The sequence below is a fragment of the Aethalodelphis obliquidens genome, unplaced genomic scaffold (genome assembly GCF_003676395.1).
Source record: "Aethalodelphis obliquidens isolate GAN/ISIS:26980383/991018 unplaced genomic scaffold, ASM367639v1 scaffold1, whole genome shotgun sequence".
NCBI classification, from domain to species: domain Eukaryota; kingdom Metazoa; phylum Chordata; class Mammalia; order Artiodactyla; family Delphinidae; genus Aethalodelphis; species Aethalodelphis obliquidens.
Window position 1 is genome coordinate 22,854,355 of NW_020837945.1, and position 23,696 is coordinate 22,878,050.

Genomic DNA, 23,696 nt, shown 5'->3' on the forward strand with positions numbered 1-23,696 from the left:
TCTGGTTGCTGTAATTTTAAAATATATTTTAGAGATGAGAAAACTGAGACTTAGGTTTGGAAATTTAAATAGCTCATATAAGTGACAGAGTAGAATTTGATTCAGACCCCCCTCTAGACATTACAGTTTTAACTACTATGCTATAATACTTACCAAAGACTTGGAGAAGTACCTGTTTTTCATCTTCTCCTGCCTTGTTTGCGGCCCTGCAGACATACGGGCCCCCATCACTATTGATTATGTTCCTGACAGTGAGTTCTTTATTGCTTCCTTTCAGTATGTACTTTTCATTTTCTTCAATAAACTTGCCATTCCTAAAGAAGAAAACAGGTTGATCTTCATAAACCTGACTTCATAACTTAAGAGCAGATCATACTCAACTTTTTGACCTGTAACTGTCAATATTTCATGGCTACTGTCATTGACAGATAAAGTTATATTCCAGTCAAACATACACTTTTACTAGCTCAATAGAATTTAATGCATAAATATTAAAATTATACTTGTAAGTTGTTTTGACTTTAGAAACAAAAATAACGTTTGAGCTGTGTTGAAATCTTGACACTCATCTTAGGCAAAAAACACTTTTATTCAATTTTCACTTTGATTATTAGCAAAAAAAAAAAAAAAAGTTTTATTTTCTGATTTAAATTCCAAACACACATTTCATGTTGGTGAGTCAACACATATTTATGAAATGTACTTCTTTACTAGGTTCCAGGGACATGTTTAATATAATTTCTACAGAAACACCCTTCAAAGACAAAGTAAATGCAATTTAAATAAATAATGAAGTTATATTGCACATAGGTACTGACAATAAAAGGGTAAGAGGAAAGAATTACATGAAAAAAGTTGTAGAAATTATGCTGTGATAACAATTTAATTCATTAGTGAGAAGAAATTTTTCTCAGATATAAGTATTTTTAAGTAGTTTCCAAGGTCTTTCTGGACTGAAATAGTGTTCAATTTTTTTTCAATTCTAGTTTTGTTGTTCATTAAAACAACATCTTTTGAACTTTACAATAACTTATAGTAAAAAAAAATATTTTACATGCATTTAAATCTGAAACAATTTCTACAATTCCCCTTAATATGTGTGAAGTCTTATATTGTACATTCTTTTTCATGTTATTTTACTTTCCTCACCTCCACTTCCTCCTTCTCCTTTTCTTTCTCCTTTTTTACTTGTCAACATGGTAAAATGGACAATTAATTGATTTTAAGACCCACTAATGTAAAAATTTAGGGGGATTTACTTGTCCATACAAGTGTAAATTAAAAAAGAGGAATATCTAAAAGGATTATTAAAAATCTTACCTAGAATGAAACAGAATATTTTTCTCATACTCTAAATGATCTTTGCAGTGAATTCTAGTTCTTCTTTCTAGAAAGTACTGCCACATATCTTAACACAGTCCTTGTCTTTCTATGACTCAGTTAACATCTATTTTTCCAGTTTTTATTGACATGTGTAAATACAACATGAAATGTGCAAAAATTCATGAGTGGTGAAAAATTAGGCCTTAATAAATACTAGTGACAAAAGTATATAGTGCTCTGTACTTTTCTGGGTTTTTTTTTCATATTTTCACTAATCAAATATTTAGAAGTATAAATAATGACAAGATTTCAGAATTTTGCCTAGAATTTTATGTATGGATAAGGCTTTCACCACAATTAGTGATACAATATATTTCTTAATCTAGTCAATAAAAAAGTATTAATTTGTATCATTATCATCATTATCATCATCACCTAGAAGTTTCAGCAATTTGTGGCTTAGGAAACATTTTCCCTATATTATTAACCTGGTTAAATACAATTAGCTCACAGATGTGCATTTTCCCTCTCCACCCTCATTCACAGATCAGATAACTAAATTTTTAGTATGATTTCCTCACCCATCAATTCACAGATGAAGAGACTTAGGTTTAGTTTGTAATATAAGCAGCAGGTTAACTAAGTTCTAGTGTTCTTTATGATAAAGAGATTATTTCTGTACTTCATGTGAAATATTGTGCTAAAGGTCTGAAGTATAGCAAATGAGTGAGACAGGGTCACCTATCATGAAGAATTCATAGTCTGATTGATAGTAATAGAGGGTAACATAGATCCCATTAATGCATTTATTCATAACTTTGTGTGTGTGTTGGGAGGGGTGGGGTAGGGGATCTATTATAATAGAAGAGAATGGAAAAGATGATGGCTGGAATACTCTGGGAATTTTCGTGGGAAAATAATCCATGATCTGAGCTTTGAAGTGGATAGTTAGGTCTTGAAGAATTTAAAGGAAGTCAGGTTGTAAAGATTATGTTCCCTTAAAGAGCTCAATTTAAAAACATCATTAAAGAATAATAACTCAGGTAATAGGTCTTAATACTTCTCTCTCAACAAACCCATTATACAGAAAGTACTCATTGTTATTCATAGTACATTTCTGTGGAATGTCAATGTCTGAAAAAGACTCCCAATGGATTCTGATGAAATTCCACTGGGCCATCCTTTGAAATTCTAACCACTTCTCTAAATGCCACTTTTCCAGGCAAAAGAAAGTAAGGGTTAGGATTAGAGGATTCATGGAAATGGTAAAAAAGGGAGAACAATTCCACGCTTGACCATAGTGGAGTAACAAAACCATATTTACTCTCTCATTTTAAACAACACAAACACTGGACACAGAGATTAAATAACAGTTTTCAACCATTGGTCAACAGGTAGCACATGACAGTGACCTCTGAGGACTACCATAGTTTACTACCTGAAGGCAGTTTCCAGGCTGCCCCTTAGAGAGGAAGAACCCATACAGAGTCAGGCAGTGTATCTGAATTGGAAGACAGAATTATCAGTTGATAGAAGTTAAAGTGGCTAGAATTTCCAGGTAAGAAAATGTGAGAAGAAGGCACAAGAAAGAGAACTACAGAGATCTGCAGAGGTTTCCAACCAATCTCTAACTGAGTACTAATCAGTGAGTGTACTCCAGTAAGATTTTCCAAGAGTAAGGCAAGGACCATTGGAAAAGATAAAGCACAACAATCCCAGGAGCTCATAAAAGACCAGGAATAATTTGCATCCTTATCATCCAGAGTAGAAAGACCTCCTAAAACACAAATTTAAACACATTAAATTGCCTCCTTACAAGAATACTGCTTCAGTAATGAAGCCAAGTTAATCTTAGACTGCAGCTTGTTCTGTATCCTCCTAAAACAGCCTAAAAGCAACCTCAAGAAGATCAAACTTTCCCCATGTAACTTAACTCCATTCAAAGCTAAAGTAAAAGAACATGAAAATATCCAACACCTCAAAACATAAAATTCTCCTTGTCTGAAACCCAGTAAAAAGTTGACAGGATAGTAAATAGGTAGGAAAATATGACCTATAACAAGGAAAAAAAAAATCAATCAATAAAAAAGATCCAGAAACGATACAGATGATAGAACTAGTAGACAAGACCATTAAAATAGCTATTAAAATATATTCTATATGTTAAAGGAATTAAAATATGGGCATGGTAAGAGAGAAATGGAAGAGGAAAAAAGGCCTCCATCAAACTTATAGACATAAAAAATAGAATGAAGAAAAATACTCTGGTGGGATTAAAATCAGATTAGACATTACAAGTGAGTTCATTCCAAGGAACTCAAGGTTGTTTTAGCATTTGAAAATCAATGGAATTCACCAATTTAAAGGGCTAACAATAAAAATCCATATGGTATTCTCAACAGAAGTAGAAGAAACATTTGAATGGAAATGAAGAAAGTGATATTAAGAGTTTCTGCTTTTACTCCCACTTTGGTTTCCTGGTTCTCTTTGTGAAAATTTCTTATTTTTCCTCAATGTTTGGTCTTCAACTACCTTCTTTACTGGTTTCACTCATACCTCTTGGAAATATTATCTCTATGCAATGGGTAGTGTCTGGATTTTTCTCTCTGCACTGCTGCCCTAATACTTTTTGGAATTTTTTTCACAAAGATAACATGTCTATATCTACAGATAAATATGTCACAATGAAAACTTCCCTCTGATACCAATTTTACCTCTGTTAAGAACACTATCACATACTCCCATTCTCGCATTATATATTATATATCCAGCTACTAGGATAATTATTATTTTATTCCATCCAAACGATGAGGCTAATGCCATGTGAAAAAATGGAGGTGCAAAATCATGAAGTTAAATTATTCAGTTATATTAGCCTCTGAATCTGATTTATTCTAGTCTGTATGATAATTATATTTCCACTTACATATGAGAATTTTAAACAAATGTTAAACTTTAAGAAAATAGTCTAAATTGAAAGTCAGTCTCTCCGGAAAGATAAAATGATGAGGATAAGACTCTAGACCAATATTTATTCATTGTAATGAATGATCCAGGAGCTTTTCCTTGCTGTGATTAGATCTAATATTGACTGTTAAGGATACACACTAGAAACCAGAAGTCTCTGAGATACATGATAATTATCTGGGGTGAATGTGTTAATGCTTGATGTGTAATCCCTTTAAAAATACCAACAGTGAGTCAGAAAGGAATTATTGTCTGCAAAGAACTTCTAGAAACACCTGTCTGAAGAAATATCTTGTTTATTGCTACCTGCTATGTTAAAGCGATAAAGATTTGAAACTTGAAGATAGTATCAGTAAATGTTCAGAAAGTAATAAAAAATAGTTTTGAATTTCAATTATTCTCCTTAAATTTTTTTTTTAAACCTAATCCTTATTATGGACACTTTTGCCAATTTGAATATAAATTTCTAATTGTTTTCTTGTGACTATTCTTATAGTATATGATTTATGAAGTATAGAAGTGATTCTATAAATATTTACAGATTTGCTTGAGTAGTAACCTCAATTAATAACTAATACATATTTAAAAACTGTCCATTTTTAAACTTTAATTGTCTCCCTTTTAACAGTGTGAGACACAACCTAAAAGAGTGGAATATTTTGTTATCTGTTTGATGTTAATAGAAATCAAATAGCATTTAAAATTCAAAAAAAATATAAAAGTCAACTGTAAAACAATAGATTTAGAATAGAGAATTTATTCATTTGAACATTTTGTTACATAACATTAAATTTATTGAAATTTAACTCTATACAACTAGCTTTTTCTGTAATAATATGGTACACAAATAAAATATACAATTATATTTAATAAAATATAATTATGTACACATACAACAGTGGTGCCATTCATACTAGAATTCCCACTTGTGGGTACTCTCTAGTAGGAACAATAAAATGGATGAATTTGTCACAGGGCTCCTGGGCCCATTTTGGCCAGAAACATGCCTTTTAGATAAAATGACCAGGGCTATGAGCACAGCCTTTGACTTGTATTAAATCATTCTGTTGCTCTCTTTAACAAGTTAATTTAACCAACTTAACTGAAAACAAAAATCATTTTCAACTGAAATTCAAAAACAATGTTTCCATTCTGGACAGAATGATAAGACTGTAAATATTTTTCCGGAAGCCTGACTATGGACACAAGCCAAAGGGATGTGGGTGCATAACCTACCTGTACCAGGAAATGGTGGGCTCAGGAGAGCCAGAGGCTCTGCAGGAAAATGTCATCTCCTCCCCTCTCTCTGCTGTGGCATTAAAGGATTTCTGAGGCATTGTGATTGCTGGTGGCACTGAAAAACAGATGAATGTAGATTAAATAGAGATGAAAAACATTTTGCCAACACCACTGGGACATTTTTACTGTTGTTTTTTTTTTTTCTTTTAAAGCTAAGCTTTACAACTTCTGCACTTATATCAAGAGGACTGACTTGGTTGCATAGTAAAATGACTAAAATCACTGATCTGCCTTCTAATGTACAATAATTAGATAATTCACTGTAATTCTGTTTTACTATTTTTAATCTATTAAACTAGACTAAAAATAAACTAGACATTTTAGCAAATATATATATATATATATTTACATATACACACACTTTTATGAACTGTTTCTTACATAAAGACAGACAATACCACCCTGACTTACATAAATACTGAGATCTACTTGGAGCATAAATGGATTTCCTATTTAGGTTCTCATCGATGTATGTACTTCTATAAGCAAGCATTCAAGACAGGGCTTTCAAATTAAGTGTCAAACCATAATGTTCTTTCTGATTAACTACACTTAATTTCTTCAAACAACTATAGAACATTTTATGAAGAGAAATTGCTTAATCCATAGAGAGTATGAAATAGATTTTCATGAACAATTCAATTTTAAAATTAAGCTTCCCCAATTTCCAACTAATTACATTGCAAAAACTGTATATGTTGCACATTTTGAACACGTTGAAACTGTTACTGAAATGCACTGTTTGCAATAAACAAATCAATGACATCCATAACAGAAGCTAAAATTTCAAACTAAAGCATAAATTTTTATTTAATGTACACTTTTATGATTTTTCAATTGAATATGATGAAATGATATTCCTATAATTATTTAATATATTTGATTTTACATATCCTAAACAACATGACCAGACAGACATTTAGAAATGTGATTTTAATTAAATATCTCTACAATAGCATTCAGGTCAACACTGATGTTGATTATCACAATTGATGGTGGGGATAGGAACTGATATGTATCTTAGTAATTAAGCACAATTAATCAAGTTTCTGCCTTTATGAATTTAGATACAAGGTGCATGACATGTCATGCTGTCTGTAAAGTAACATAATAATTACTAGTATTACAGTAGGATGGACTTTTCTTTTTCAGATGTTAACTCTGCATTTTAAATCATTGAAATTTGACTATAGTATTCTATAGTATTCATGTAGATAGAAACATTTTCAAATGGAGAGCCATATGCTCCAGTTCTTGTCCTGTTACTGTTACTAACCTAAACAAGTTATTTATTCTTTATCATAATTTTCTTATCTATAAAGTGAACTGTATACGCTGGATAATCTCTAAGAATTAACAAATCTTAATCTCTGTTTTATGATATGTTAACTCTGCTAATGACATATGTGTTCTTACTTGTAGTGTAGATTAGTAGAAAAATATTAATATTACATGTTTAGATACTTTGAGGTACTTTGAAGAGTAATTCTAGAACTATTCTGAAGAAAAACAGCATCAAAATCTGCAGAGGTTTTCACTAGTTCAGATGTCAAGATGTTCAGGCAGTTTGCTAGCTACTGTTTCGACTGTACAGCATTTTTACATATATTACCTTATTGCTTCTGAACTCACTGTTGAGTTGGATTAAATAATTTCAAAAGAGGTAACAATTATATTTCATCTGATTATTTTTTTCTCACAAGACCAGCATCTACTCTATTTTATCTTTTTAAAAATACTTTTGGCATTTGACTATATCTGAAATGTCCAGTTTTAATAACTTTACCAAGATTTATGTTCTGTACCCGTTAAGTAGTCAATCCTTTGTAAATTTCTGTTTTTATATTTTAGCTTCAAGAAGCATGGGGATGCGTAGAGAAGTAGCTCCATAATTTACTTACATGGAAGCTTTGGTTCACCTTCAAGTTATAATTCCCCTCACTGGCTGCTTATGCACCAAAGACATCACTAACTTGACATCTTAACCCCCCTTCATCAACAGTGGAATCCAGCTAGTCTATGTGTCTTCTGTGTCTTGCAGTCTTTTTCTCCACCCACTTTCCTTCAAATGTTTTTTGGAAGATAAAGAATACGGTATTAACCATGAAATACTTGTATGGTTCTGATTAACAAATACCAATAATTTCTACAAATTTATTCAGGATAGGGATAACAAACTCCACTCTACCATTGTCAGGAAAGCAACTCTTTTCTAATTTATTGATTATTCAGATCTGTCCTAAATGTATATCATCAAATATATTCACATGTAGATCCTTTAACTGGCAGAGGACTGCTCATCTTAAGACTCAGCCTTTTCATAATTACCTTTTCTTGTTTTTACTTTTAAGGCTGCATGACACTTAGACATTCACATAAGGAGGACTTGGGGAAGATAGCAGAGTAGGAAGTACCAGGCATCTGTCTCCACACCTACATGGCAACTGCACTGTCAGAATCTGTCTAATGTAACTATCTTGAAACTGTGGAGTCTATTGAATGCTTACAACTTCCAGGCAAAGACATGGAAGATAAACTGTTGTTAATACTGGTCAGTTTCAGCTGTTAGTACACTGGCAGCTACCTATCCCCCTCCCCATCTGAGGCAGGAAGCTGTGCACGTGTTCCTAGAGTAGGTTGCACAAAGAAAGCCAGGATAGGCAAAAAGGACTTTGTCATTCAGATATCAAGGATCTGTGCACTGATCACTGACTGATGCTTTTGATCACAAAGGTGCAGATGAAGAGGTAGTGGCCATTGTTGTTATACCTCCCACAATGGTGAGATCCAGGGGATTTAATGAACTCTCATTCTTTTAGTGCCCCCTTCATTTTTCTCTTTTTACCATTTTGGGAGGCAGACATTAAAGATTAGGACATTCAAAAACAACTGCATATAACGGACATATTAGAAAGTGACCATGCATGTCCAGGGAAAGGTGTAGGCTTAGAAAATACCTGAGGATACCTTAAATTTACATCTCAGGCTGATCTTTGGCATAGAGACAGCCTTCAATAATAATAATAATAATAATAAATAACAGTAAACCCTGGGATTGAGAAAGAATCTGATTTCCATAGGAAGCACTTATTATGTTCAAATATCCAGTTTTCAGAAAAAAATATCACAAGGCATACAAAGAAATAGGAAAGTATGGCCCATTCAAAAGAAAAATTAAATCAATAGAAACTGTCCCTGAAAAAGACCCAAGGGAAGATATGCTTGATAAAGACTTTCAAACAACTGTCTAAAAGATGCTCAAAGAACTCAAGAAAGAAGTGGAAAAACTCAAGGAAACAATATATGAAGAAAATGGAAATACCTATAAAGATATAGAAAACCTAAAAAAAAGCCAAAAAGAAATTCTGAATCTTAAAATTATAATCACTGAAATGAAAAATTCATTAGAGGGATTCACAAGCAAATCTGAGTAAGCAGAAGAAAGAATCAGTGAATACAAAATAAGGCAATGAAAATTCTTGAATCTGAGAAACAGAAAAACAAAAGATTGAAGAAAAGTGAATACAGCCTAAAAGACCAGTGGGACATAATCACGTAGACCAACAATCACACAGTGGGAGTCCCAGAAGGGAAGTGAGAGAGAAAGGGACAGAGTGAATATTTGAAGAAATAATGGCTGAAAAGTTTAGCTATGAATATAAACATCCAAGAAGCTCAACAAACTACAACTAAGATGAATTCAAAGAGGACCAGGCCAAGACACATTATAATGAAATTTTCAAAAGGCAAAGGCAAAGAGAAAATCTTGGAAAGCAGCAAGAGAAGAGTGACTCATCACATACAAGGGATCCTCAGTAATTATCAGCAGATTTTGCATCAAAAACTTTGGAGGACAGATGACATTGGGTGGATATATTGAAAGTGCTAAAAGGAAAAAAAAAAAAAAAACTGTCAACCAAGAAACCTATATCCTGGAAAACTGTCTTTCAACAGTGAGAGAGAAATTAAGACATTTCAGATAAGTAAAAGCTGGAGGAGTTTGTTACAACTAGACCTGCCCTGCAAGAAATGCTCAAGGGAGTCCTACAAGATGAAATAAAAGGACACTAGAGAGTAATTCAAAGCCATATAAAGAAATAAAGAGCTCAATAAAGGTAAATACATGGGCAATAAAAAAGCTAGTACTACTGTAACAACAGTTTGTAACTGCATTTTTTTCTATGTGATTTGAGACTAATATATATTTTTAAAAGATATTAGTATGATTTTAACTATGTTTTATAATTCCAGATTTTGGTTTCTACATAATTTAAGAGACTAATGCAATTTAAAGAATTGTCAGTTCATGTTTTGAGACACAAAATGCATAAAGATGTAATTTTGTGATATCAACAACTGAAAGGAATGGAGTTAAGCTTTAAAGGAGCAGAGTTTTTTATATTTATTAAAGTTAAGTTAGTATAAATTTAAAATAGAGTGTTATAACTTTAGGACATTAAATGCAATACCACCAATAACCACAAAGAAAATGAGTATAGAATATACACAAAAAGAAATGAGAAAAGAATTTTAAAGTTCCACTACAAAAAATTGACTAAACAAAAAGAAGATAGTAATGTAGGAAATGAGAGACAAGAAAATCTATAAGACATTTAGAAAAACAGCAAAATGACAGAAGTAAGTCATTCCTTATCAATAATTACTTTAAATGGAAATAGATTAAATTTTTCAATAAACAAACAGAGATTGGCACAATCGCTAAAAACACATGACAAAATTATGTCCTATCTATAAGAGATTCACTGTCAATAATGAAGACACAAATAGATTGAAAGTGAAAAGATAAAGATATAATAACCAAAAAAGAGAAGGGGTGACTATACGAATAGACAAAATAGACTTTGAATCAAGAAGTTTATAAGAGGAAAAAAACATTGTATATTGACAAATGTTTCAATATAGCAAGAAAATATAACAATTGTAAATATTTATGCTCCTAATAGTAGACCATCAAAATACATGAAGCAAAAACTGACATAACTGAAGGAAGAAATAGTCTTACAATAATAGTTGGAGACTTCAACAATACAGTCTCGATAATGCATTGAATGACCAGACAGAAGATAAGTAAGAAAATAGAGGACTTATACAACACAATATACCAATTAGTTCTCACGAATATACAGCATACTCTATCCAAAAAAAGAGAGTAAACACATTTTCTCAAGAGCATGTAGGACATTCCCCAGAAAGCCCATATGTTATGTCAAAAATCAATCTTAACATAAAGAACTAGAATAAAAGAATAAACACAACCCAAGCTAGCAGAAGAAAATTAATAATAAATATTAGAACAATTTTTTTTAATTGAGAATAGAAAATAATAGACAAAATTAATGAAACTATAAGTTGGTTTATTAAAATGATCAACAGAATTGACAAAACTTTAGCTAGATGGATTAAGATTTAAAAAGATAAAACTCAAATTATTAAAATCAGAAACAAAACAACGTTAACAATTCCAAAGGAATAGAAAAGGATTATAAGAGGACACTATACAAAAACTAACTCAGAAAGAATCAGACCTACAAACTATAAAACTCTTAGGAAAAAATATAAGGCAAGAGCTTCATGACACTGGATTTTGCAATGTTTTCTTCAATATGATACCAAAGGTGTAGACAACAACAAAAAAAGAGAGTAAAAAGGCAACATGCAGAATGGGGGAAATATTTAAAAATTGTATATCTGATAAGGGATTGACATCCAGAATAGATAATGAACTCCTAAAATTCAGCAACAAAAAAAATACATAACCCAATTCAAAAGTGAGCAAGAGGACTTAAATAGACATTTATCCAAAGCAGATGCACAAGTGGCAGATAAGCACATGAAAAGATCCTCAACAGCACCCTTAGGGAACTACAAGTCAAAGTTACAGTGAAATACCACCTCATATCTAATAGGAAGGCTACTATTAAAAAAATAAAATACAATAGCAAGCGTTAGTGAGGATGTGGAGAAATTGGAACTTTTTGCATTATTGGTAAAATGGAAAATGGAAAACAGTATGGTGGTTCCTCAAAAAATTAAAAATACAATTGCCATGTGATCCAGCCATTTCATTTATGGGTATATACTCAAAAGGATTTTGAACAAGACCTCAAAGAGATATTTGCTCATCCATGTTCATGGCAGCGTTATCCATAATATTTAAAAAGTGAAAGCAATACAAATGTCCATAGATTAATAAATGGATAAACAAAATCTTGTATATGCATAAAATGGCATAGTATCCAGCCTCGAAAAAGAAAAGAAAATTCTAACTACTTGTTGTAGTGTATCTACAACATGAATGAACCTTGAGGACATTATGCTAAGTGAAATAAATCGGTCACATAGAGACAAATACTCTATAATTCCACTTATTGTGCACTTAGAGTAGTCAAAAACACAGATACAGGAAGTGGAATGGTGGTTGCTAGAGGCTGGAGGGAGAGGTGAATGGGAGTTACTGTTAAATGAGTATACAGTTTCAGTTTTGCAAGATGAAAAGAGTTATGAGGATGGATGGTAGTGACTGGTGCACAACCTCCAACAACAAGGGAACACTCCTGCACTGCTGGTGGGAATGTGAATTGGTACAGCCACTATGGAGAACAGTACGGAGGTTCCTTAAAAAACTACAAATAGAACTAACATATGACCCAGCAATCCCACTACTGGGCATATACCCTGAGAAAACCATAATTCAAAAAGAGTCATGTACCAAAATGTTCATTGCAGCTCTATTTACACTAGCCCAGAGATGGAAACAACCTAAGTGCCCATCATCAGATGAATGGATAAAGAAGATGTGGCACATATATACAATGGAATATTACTCAGCCATAAAAAGAAGTGAAATTGAGCTATTTGTAATGAGGTGGATAGACCTAGAGTCTGTCATACAGAGTGAAGTAAGTCAGAAAGAGAAAGAAAAATACCGTATGGTAACACATATATATGGAATTTAAGAAAAAACAATGTCATGAAGAACCTAGGGGTAAGACAGGAATACAGACACAGACCTACTGGAGAACGGACTTGAGGATATGGGGAGGGGGAAGGGTGAGCTGTGACAAAGCAAGAGAAAGGCATGGACATATATACACTACCAAACGTAAGGTAGATAGCTAGTGGGAAGCAGCTGCATAGCACAGGGAGATCAGCTCTGTGCTTTGTGACCGCCTGGAGGGGTGGGATAGGGAGGGTGGGAGGGAGGATGATGCAAGAGGGAAGAGATATGGGAACATATGTATATGTATAATTGCTTCACTTTGTTATAAAGCAGAAACTAATACACCATTGTAAAGCAATTATACCCCAATAAAGATGTTAAAAAAAAAAAAGAGCTGCTGTACACCATTCCTGTTAATGTCTTTAATAATTCTTTAGAGTTAAGAAATGAGGAAGAAATCCCGATCTCATACATGTCAATAAGATTAAAAATAATATTACAGAGTTCCAGTTCTGGGTAAATTGGAGAAATTCCTCTACATTTGTCTCTATCACTCAATTCGTCTGTAACACTTAGACAACATGCATGGATAATCTGTTTGAGGATTCTGAAATATAAATGGTAGCAGGCATATTGCTAATTGAAAAATATCAGAATTTGAAATACTAGGAGACAATCTATCAGAGAACATTTTTTTTTTTTTCTTCAGAATCCCTGGACTGAAGTGAAGGCAGTCCAAAACTCAGAAGTGGGAATCAGCATGGCCTGAGAGAGGTCCAAGAGAAGCCTTCTAGTTCAGGTACAACAAGCAGGAAAGAGGTCTCCTGGTAGTGACAATGGCAGCAGGGAGGGAGCTTGTAAGTGTCTGTCTGAGACAGGACCATCCTCCTCTTTAATCAGAAGAGTTATGGTCCCAAGATGGCAAAGCAAATATATCTACTGCTTTTATCTTTCTCTTTCCTCTGGCTAACTGACCCTGAATCAGGGCACATTGGTCGTAGAGAGAGGATAAATAAACCCCAGTTTTCTGATTATAGGACTGAAAAATGAAGACTCAAAAATAGGTAAGAAGGTGAGAGATAAAAGAGTAGGAAGAGGGCTTTCCTGGTGGCGCAGTGGTTGAGAGTCCGCCTGCCAATGCAGGGGACACAGGTTCATGCCCCGATCTGGGAAGATCCCACATGCCACAGAGCGGCTAGGCCCGTGAGCCATGGCCACTGAGCCTGTGCTTCTGGAGCCTGTACTCTGCAACGGGAGAGGCCACAACAGTGAGAGGCCCACGTACCGCCAAAAAAAAAAAAAAAAAATAGTAGGAAGAGCTTGGAAAAGGAACCACATCAAGTTATTTATGAAATCTTGAGCTCAGCCCTGAGCTATCAATGTGTGGATATAATCTTAAACAGCACAAAGACGTTGAGAACTGAACTAAGAGACATCCTACCCCACAGGTCCTGGAATGGCCATTGGTTCATATGTGAGACAGATCTGAAAATTAGTGCAAAAGTTTTGAAAATGAAACTGATTTTGAATCCACAAACCACAGAAGGCTGGTCATAGTAAGTGGTCTGAATTTAAATCAATTGATTGCCTGCGAAAATAAAAGTATCAACATTCTCCAAAGAACTGAAATAAAACCCAGAATCTCATAGTATTCAAAATCCAGGATATAATCTAAAAAATGTTGGCCTATGTAGAACTAGGAAAATCTCATGTTAGTGTTAAATGCCAATGACATATTGAAACATGCTTTATTATCTAAAAACTACTTTAAAGTAATTATTTTAAACATCTTCCAAAGGGTAAGGGTGAACCACCTCAGAATAAATGGAAAGACAGTTCCCGTAAAGACACACAGTATATTAAGAATAAATGAATAAATATTAGAACCAAATTTATAATAACAAAGATATTCATGGGTGTGATAAATGGATATGACAGAGGGAAGAGTTTCTGAACTTGATGAATTACCAATAACAATTGTCCAATCTTCAAAACAGAAGGAGAAAATATTAAAGAAAGAAAAAAAAAAAAAACAGAGCTTCAGGAACCTGTGAGACAACACCAAAATATCATCAAATCTAAGAAGGAAAGGAGAAATAAACATCATAGAAAATGTATGCATCTACATTTGTATATGTATACCTATGTATATGTATCTATAGAACTAATGTCTGAAAACTTCCCAAATTGGCAAGATTTTGAAAACACAGATTCAAAACCAGCTGTAGCCTTGAAACCCAAACAGATAAGTCCAAAGACGTTCATGCTGCAGGCATGGCATAATCAAACTGCTAAAAACTAAAGATATACAAACACAAAAGTGTGTTATTTATAGTACAACAATAATTCAAATAACTGTGGATTTCTTATCAGAAACAAATGCAGGCCAAAAGAAGGTGAAACGATATTTTTAAAGTGTCAAAAAAGACAGATCTGTCAAAATAAAGTTCTGTGTTCAGCAAAGATATCTTTCACAAATGAAGGTAAAGACATTATAGTTCTCAGATAAAAGGATGAGTAATACAATGTCTGCCAGTAAACCTGATCTGAAACAATTGCTAAAGGGACCTCTTCAGACAAAAGAGAAATTCTATCAGAGGAAACATCAGACTTCAGGGATGAAGAAAGAGCAGGAGAGATGTTAAATATCTAGGTAAATATAATAGACTATTCTCCCCTTGAGTTCTTCAAAATACAGTTAATGATTGAAATAAAAGCGCTTAACATTGCCTACAAGGTTTTCACTAAATTCGGATGTAATATAGAAGACTACTAAGACATAAAGAAGAGAGGAGTATAAGGATCTGTATGGTGCTACAATTTTTACAATCCAATTATAATGGTAAAACATTGGCTCTAAGTTAAAGAGGCACATCATATTCACAATAGCAGGCACAATCACAAAAAAAAAGAAAAATGTATAGACAGAAACATGATAGATAAAATAAATTAGAACACTAAAAATATTCACAAACCCAGGAGAAGGCAGAGAAGGGGAAATAGAAGGATAGAAAACAGAAAGAATAAACTGAAAACAAATCAAAACAAAAATTGCAGATCTAAGATAAATGTAAATGGTCTAATCTCATGAATTAAAAAATATATACTATCAGAATTAATAAAGTAATTAACTCAACTGTATGTTATCTATAAGGAAGCTATTTAAAATATAATAATATAGGTAGATTAAAAGTAAAAGAATGGACAAATATATATCGTTCAAACACCAATCCAAAGAAAGTTGGAGGAGCTATGTTAATATCAAACAAAGTAGATTTCAGAGCAAATAAAATTACATGATATAAAGGGGAATACTTCATAATGATAAAAGAGCCAATTTTCCAAAGGAAGTAAAATGACAATCTTTACATGTGCATTCATCTCACAAAAAAGTATATGAAGCAAAAACTGACAGAACGGAAACAAGAATTAGATGAATTCACAATCACTCTTTGTGACTTCCAATCTAAGAAACTAGAAGAAGAAGAGCACAATAAATCCATATCAAACAGAAGGAAAAAAATACTACAAATAAGAACAGATATCAGAAAAATAAAAAACAAAAAACAAACAAGGGAGAATTCAAAGAAACCAATGAAGATTCTTTCAAAGATCAATACAATTAATAAACCTCTAGCAAGACTCACCAGGATAAAAGGAGAAATAACACAGATTGCTAATATCAGGAATTGAAGGTATTTCACTACAGATACAACATACAGTAAAAGAATTTTAAAAAATGAATAATACAGACAAGCCTATGTACACAAATTCAACAATGCTGAAGAAATGGGACGTTTCCTTGAAAATCACAAACTAGTGAAACTAACTCAAGATGAAATAGGTAACTCAAATAGTTCTTTAACTACTAAAAGAATGTAATATGTGGCTAAAATCCTTCTGAAAAAAAATCTATAGAAGCAGATCGTTTATCCTCTGAACTTTATCAAAAAGTTAAAGAAATAATACAATTTCTACACAATCTCTTTTAAAAAACATGAGGAGGGAATATTTCTTGACTCATTTATGAGGCCAGCATTATAAGGATAACTTAACCAAAGATAGTACAGGAAAAGAAAACTACACAAACCAATATCACTCATTTAGGTAAGCACAAATGTATTCAATGAAATTTTAGAAAACAAAATTCTGCAATACACATACAAAAAAATACATCACCATCAAGTGGGGTTTATTCTGTGAATTGTAAAACGGGCATGATACTGAAAAATCAATTAATATAATTCAACTTATTAATAGTTTAAAGAAGAAAAATTATTCAACAATGTTAATTGATGCTGAAAAAGCATTTGACAAAATTCAACATCCATTCAAGATAAAAACCCTTCACAAGCCATGAATGGAAAAGACTTCTTTATCCTGATAAAAGATATCTTGCCAAAAATTTCCAGCTAACAGGCAACATTCAGGTAAAAGAATGAATACTTTTTTTTCTAAAATTGGGAACAAGTAAGGAAGTCCTCACTCAACCCTCCTATTTAACATCATACTGGAAGGCAAATGCAGTCCTAAGTAAGAGATAAAAATAAAAAGCATACAATTGGAAAAGAATAAATAACTTTAATACAAGTTGCAGATGCACTCTTGATTTCATTGAAAATCCAAGAATCTACAAAAATATTCCTAGAACAAAAAATGTATGCAGTACAGTCACAGAATATAAGAAAAATACACAAAAAATCATATTTCAATATACATACTTGCAAGAAACAACTGAAACCAATTCTTTTTTTAAAAAACATATCAATAGTTCCAAAAATATAATGCTTAGATACTAATCAAACAAAACTCATGTATGGGATCTGAATGCTGAAAACTACAAAAAGTCACATGAAGAAGCAAAAGAACAAAATACATTAATAAATGGAGAGACATACCTTGTTCATGCATTTGTAGAATCAACAAAAAAAGTATAAAATTTTCCAAAACTGATATCGACTCTATAGAATTCTAATGAAAATCTCAGCAGTATATTGTTTCGTAGACAGACATGTTCTAAAGTTTAAATGGAAGGCAAAGAAACTAGATTTTGCAAAACGTTTTTGTAGAAGAAGAGCAAAGTCATACAAATCATACTACTTGATTTTAAGGTATATGTAAACTTATGATAATTAGGGCAGTATGATAATGGTACAGGGATAGAAACATAGATTAGTGGAATGGAAGAGTCCAGAAACAGATGCCTATAATCCAACTATGTTTTAAAAGTTTTATTTTACAAAGTGCAAAGGCAATTCAATGGAGAAAGGATAGTCGTCTAACAATGGCTTTTCCACAATTAGATATCTATATGCAAATAGGTGAATTGAAGCACAGAACTCACTTCTTACATAAAAATGAGCCCCAATCATATATTAACACATATATGTGGAATCTAGAAAAATAGTACAGATGAACCAATTTGCAGGGCAGGAATAGAGACACAGACACAGAGAACGGACATGTGGACACAGGGAGGGGGGGGACGGGGGGATGAAGTGGGAGATTGGGATTGACATATATACACTGCCAAGTGTACAGCAGATAGCTAGTGGGAGCCTGCTACATAGCACAGGGAGCTCAGTTCAGTGCTCTGTGGTGACCTAGATTGGTGGGATGGGGGGGGGAGAGGTGCCAGAGGGAGGGGATATATGTATACATATAGCTGATTCAGTTCGTTGTACAGCAGAAACTAACACAACATTGTAAAGCAACTATACACCAATTAAAAAATAATAATAATGCGTGAGACAAGAGTCCTGCTAAGTTTTCTACAAAGTGGCCCATTATATGCATGTGAGGAAGATAAGAAACTACCACTCTGGAAGACAAAAAAAGCCAAAAGGCTAATCTTAATTATTGAACTGCCCCGTATTGGGCTGAAGTTTTTTAGAGTGGATCGTGGAGGCAACATTTAGGGGGATTCTCAGTCTCACTGGCTGACTGTGCTTTGTTAAAATCATTGAAGCATAAAAAAATGAACCCCAAATGGATCAAAGACCTAAATTTAAAACATAAAAGTATAAAAAGTTTAAAAGAAACTTGAGAAAAAAGTCTTTGTAACTTGGGGTTAGGTGTAGACGTCTTAGACATGGTACCAAAAGAATGCTCCATAAAAGAAGAAGATTAATAATTGGACTTCAAAATTAAATTTTTTCTTGCTTTCTGAATGACACTAAGAGAATGAAAAGATAAGCCACAGTGTCGGGAAAAAGAACCTACAAATCACAAATCTGAGCAAGGAATTGTATTCAAATATATAAAATAATCTAAATTCAACAGTAAGAAAATGTGCAAAAGACAAACAGAAACATCACTAAAGAGGCTGTTTGGAAGGCAAAAATGCATTTATAGAATTTATAAAGGACTCTTGAACTATAATAGTGAAAAAATCCAATTAGAACATGGGAAGGATATGAAGAGACATTTCACTCAAGAGGATATACAAGTGAGAAATAAGCACATGAAAAGATGCAGGAAACATGCAAAGAAGCAGGAAACATGAGACATGATGACGGAGGAAAAAATAGTCAACCAAAACTGACCCAGAAATGACACAGATGATAGAATTAGACAAAAATGTCAAATTATTATAACTGCATTCCATATGTTCAAGAATCTACAGAAAAATTGATCATGTCAGAGACTTAGAAGATAATTAAAAAATAAATTTGTACATATTAAAACTAGTGTCTGAAATCAAACGTACATGAGATAGGACTAACAGTAGATTAAACACTGCAGAAGAAAAGATTAACGAACTTGAACGTATAGCAATAGAAACTATCCCAAAAGTAATACAGAAAGAAAAAAAAAAACTAACTAACTAAAAAAAAACCCCAAAACAAAAAACAGAACATCTGGGAACTGTGGAATAAGTTCAAGTGGCCTCAAATATGTGAAATTGGAGTCTCACAGGAGTGTGGGACAAAAAAACAATATATGAAGAACTAATGACCAAAACATTTCCAAATTTGGTAAAAAGTATAACTCAAGTTTGTCAAGAAAACCCAAGTACCAGAATGAAGAAAATTACACCAAGGTATATTGTATCCAAATTGCTTAAAACAAGTTATAAAGAACATCAAGAATCTGCAAGGGGCTTCCCTGGTGGCGCAGTGGTTGAGAGTCCACCTGCCAATGCAAGGGACATGGGTTCGTGCCCCAGTCCGGGAAGATCCCACATGCCGCAGAGCGGCTGGGCCCGTGAGCCATGGCCGCTGAGCCTGCGCGTCTGGAGCCTGTGCTCCGCAACGGGAGAGGCCACAACAGTGAGAGGCCGCATACCGCAAAAAACAGAAACAAAAGAATCTGCAAGGACCAAGTGGGTGGTACACTTTATGTACAGAGCACAAAATAAGAATGAGAACAAACTTTTGATCTGAAATCACACAGGTCAATAATAATGGCTCAGAATTTTTAATTTACTGAAATTTAAAATATTGTTAATTTAGAATTCTATAGCCAGCAAACATTCATTTCAAATATGAAGGTGAAATAAACATTTTCTTAAACATTCAGTAGGTGAAGTTAATCATCTCCAGCAGACCTTCACTGTAAGAAATGCTAAAAGAAGTCATTCAGGCATTTGGGAACAGACACCAGTTGGAAATCTTGATACGCATAAAGAAATAAAGCGCTGTGGAAATGGTAACTATGTAGATAGATGTAAAAGCCTTGTTTTATTTATTAATTAAGCCATGTTAAGAGCTAATTGATTTAAAGCAGAAAACAACAACAGCAACAACAAGAAACATATAGTATGAAGATATGGTAGGCAGAATAATGCCCCTTCCTCTGCAAAGATGTCAGTGCCCTAAGCTTAGCCATCTATGAATACATTAAGTTACAGGGCAAAGGGACTTTGCAGATATAATTAAGATCCTAGACATTGAAATGGAAGAGTATCCTATATTATTCAATCAATGAGCCCTAAAACAAAGAGAACTCCAGCTGGAAGAGGAAGTCAGGAGATGCAGCAGAAGGGAAGTCAGAAATATTCCAGGTCTGAGAAGGCTTTTAAGGCACTGTTTTTGGCACTGGAGCAAGAACCCAGGGGAAAGCCTCTGAAAGCTAAGCACAGCCCCTCCAGGTGACAGACAGCAAGGAAAGAGAACCTCCATCCCACAGTGGAAAGAGGGTGAATTTTGCCGACAACCTAAATGAATTTAGAAGAGCTTCTTCCCAAGAGCCTGCAGCAAGGAACACAATCCTTCCACCACCTTGATTTTATAAAAATTGCAAAACTAATTATAGTATTATTATATTTTTTAATACCCTGAGCAGATCCCAGCTGAGTCTACTTGGATTTCTGACTTACAGAAACCGGAAAATAATAAAATTGCATTGCTTCAAGCAACTGAATCTGTAGTAATTTGTTACCACAGAAATAGAAAACTAATACATGATTTGATATAAAAAAATCTGATGACAACAGCACAAGGGCTAGAAGAGGGTATTATTATTCAATATGTGAAATAGTATCATATCACTTGAAAAATGACTGTGAAAATCAACTGCTAAAATAACAGAACAATAAACTATAACTAGTGAGCCAAAATAGAAAATTAATGATGGATTAAAAATACTCTGAAATCTAAATAAGGCAGAAATAGAAGAAAAAGGGAACAAAAAACAGATAAGAAAAATAGAAGAATAGCAAGACTTAAATCCAACTAAATCAATAAGATATTTAATATAAATTGTGTAAACATTCCAATACAAAGGCAGGGACTGTTAGAATTAATACAAAAAAAGAAATAGACCCAACTATATACTGTCCTTGAGAAACAATTAGGTTAAGGTTAAGATTAAAAGGAAGGAAAAATATATGCCATGGAAATGCTAATTAAAAGACAGGTGGTTAGTTTTACTGATATCAAAGTAGGTTTCAGAGCAAAGACTATTACCAAGGATAAACAGGATCACTTCTTATTAAAAAAGAAGTCAAGAGGATATAATTCTAAACTTCTATGCATATAGTAACAGAGCTTCCAAACTCATGAAGCAGAAACTGCTATAATTACAAGGAAAAATAGACAAATCTATATACTTTCATTAGAGAGTAAACAGCCTCCTCTTAATAACTTATTGAGCAAGTAGACAAGAAGTTAAAAAAGGATAGAAAAGACTAGATCAACATTATCAATTGACCCTAACTACTGATGGTTACCAAAACTCCAACCAAGCCAGCAGATTACACTTTCTGTTCTACTGTACAGCAAATACATTTGAAAAGATCTAAATCCAAAAAGTGTCTTTTCGATAACATTAGAACCAAATTAGAAATTATGACAGAATAGTATTTGAAAAATCCCCATGTATAATATTTGGAAACTAAATAACACAATTCTAAATAACCTATAGGACAAATAATAAAAGGGAAATTACAAATGTTTTGAACTGAATGGCAAAGTGTACACAACATGTTGAAAGTTGTGGAAGGATATTAAAGCAGTACATACAGCGGATTCTTGAGCATCAAATGTATTCATTAGGAGAGAAGAAAGGATTCAAATCAGTGCCTTGAGGTTTAAATTTAAAAAAACATAAAAAGAAGATCAAGTTAAATCACAGATAAGATAAAACAATAAAGATCAGACTGGAAATTGATAAAATATAAACAAGTAAAATTTAAAAGAAACTAAATCTGTTTCTTTGAGAGACCAATATAACTAATAAAACTCTGGCCATACTGATCAGAAAATAGGGAATAAAGGACAGTGAGAGTGTGGCTGATCAAAAGAGCAAGAGAACCATTCAAGATGTTTGTTTTTCAAAATGGGCTGCACTAAAGGGTAACTAAAGTTACTAAAGTTACTCTTGACTTTATTATTTATTTGCATCATATCCTATGATTTTTGTAAAAGTATAAGTATCCAGAGCATGTCTCTCCAAAGTAATTTAGACATTAATTGTGCTGAAGGTCAATCATTTCCACAATGTCAGGTCGTAGGTTGGTAGTAACTTTTAGTTACTGTTTGATTCCATGGAATTTAAAAAATTTTCATTATTACAGTATCTCCTGGCCCTCTACAGATTTCTTGAAGTTTTGTTGTTGTCGTTGTTATTGTTGTTCAGATAGTGTTGTTATTATTTTACAAATGATAGGATTCACTTCTGTATTTATTGACCAAATGTTAGAGAAAAAATAAAAAGGAACAATTCCTACATGACCAAGAGGTGCCATTCAGAAGATAGGTGAGTTCAGAGTAGGGTTCTGATTCAAACAATGAGAAAATTCTGCCTTCTCTTTTAATTGGGGATTAAAAATAATATGTTGTAAAATAAATACATACTTCTCTATAGGCTTTCAAATATGACATTGTTCCACTTTAAGTGTACTCAGGAAATTCTGGGCAGAAGAGAAATAAAGATAGAAGAAAAGGTAAGAAGCTATATTAACTATTAACTATTCACACCAATTAATTGTTGGTGCTGAGGAGAAGACAAACACGTGCCTAGATATTTGTAGGTTATCTATCAATCTACCTAATTTTCTATTATCTAAAAATTCTAAAATAATGATTGGATAAGTATTAAGGAGAAAAAAATATATTTTTTCTTTCCTTGTATTCCCAGATTGCTAATCTTTGAAATTAAGTGGAATAATTAGGAAGAAAAATGTTTTATCAAATTAGAAAATATTCTGGTTTTGATAAATGCTTACTTTTTGACCTTTCGGTGAATTATATATTATATAATATTGTTATAAATTACCAATCCTCTCATAACTTGCAGTCATTAAACTGACTTAAAATATCTCTCTGCATGTTTGAGTCAATTATATTACTGATATACAAGAGGTTGGTTTACTGTCTTTTATGTTTGTATATATGTTTTACATTATATAACATTGCATAAAAGTTAAAGAGAAAAAGTCTGACTTTTCATTTTTAATAAAAAGAAAAGTATTTTCTCCTAATTTTCTTAACTTTAAGAACTGGATAGAAATAGGTAGGAATATAAAATACACTGCCTGAGGGAATAGAGGTACACATTCAGATACCTACTTGCAAAAATATCTCTGGCCATTGTCATCAACTGTTGATTTTAATGTTCGAAGGAAAACTAAAGACACAACTGCTTTAAAATTATACTTCTAGGTGTTTTTCATCTATTCTCAATTGTCCCTGCTTCCATTATC

At 32.9% G+C, this 23,696-nt stretch overlaps 1 protein-coding gene across 4 annotated transcripts in view; it reads right to left on the reverse strand.

The window, feature by feature from the left end:
• The window catches only part of NCAM2 (neural cell adhesion molecule 2), a 491,548-nt gene that overhangs the window by 162,709 nt on the left and 305,143 nt on the right, over positions 1 to 23,696 (reverse strand). For all 4 annotated transcript variants that reach the window (XM_027102098.1, XM_027102118.1, XM_027102127.1 and 1 more), the window contains 2 exons: positions 5,527 to 5,644; positions 154 to 314 (listed from right to left, as the gene is read on the reverse strand). In XM_027102098.1, the coding sequence (XP_026957899.1) occupies positions 154 to 314; positions 5,527 to 5,644 (279 nt within the window). The remainder of the gene's footprint in view (positions 1 to 153; positions 315 to 5,526; positions 5,645 to 23,696) is intronic.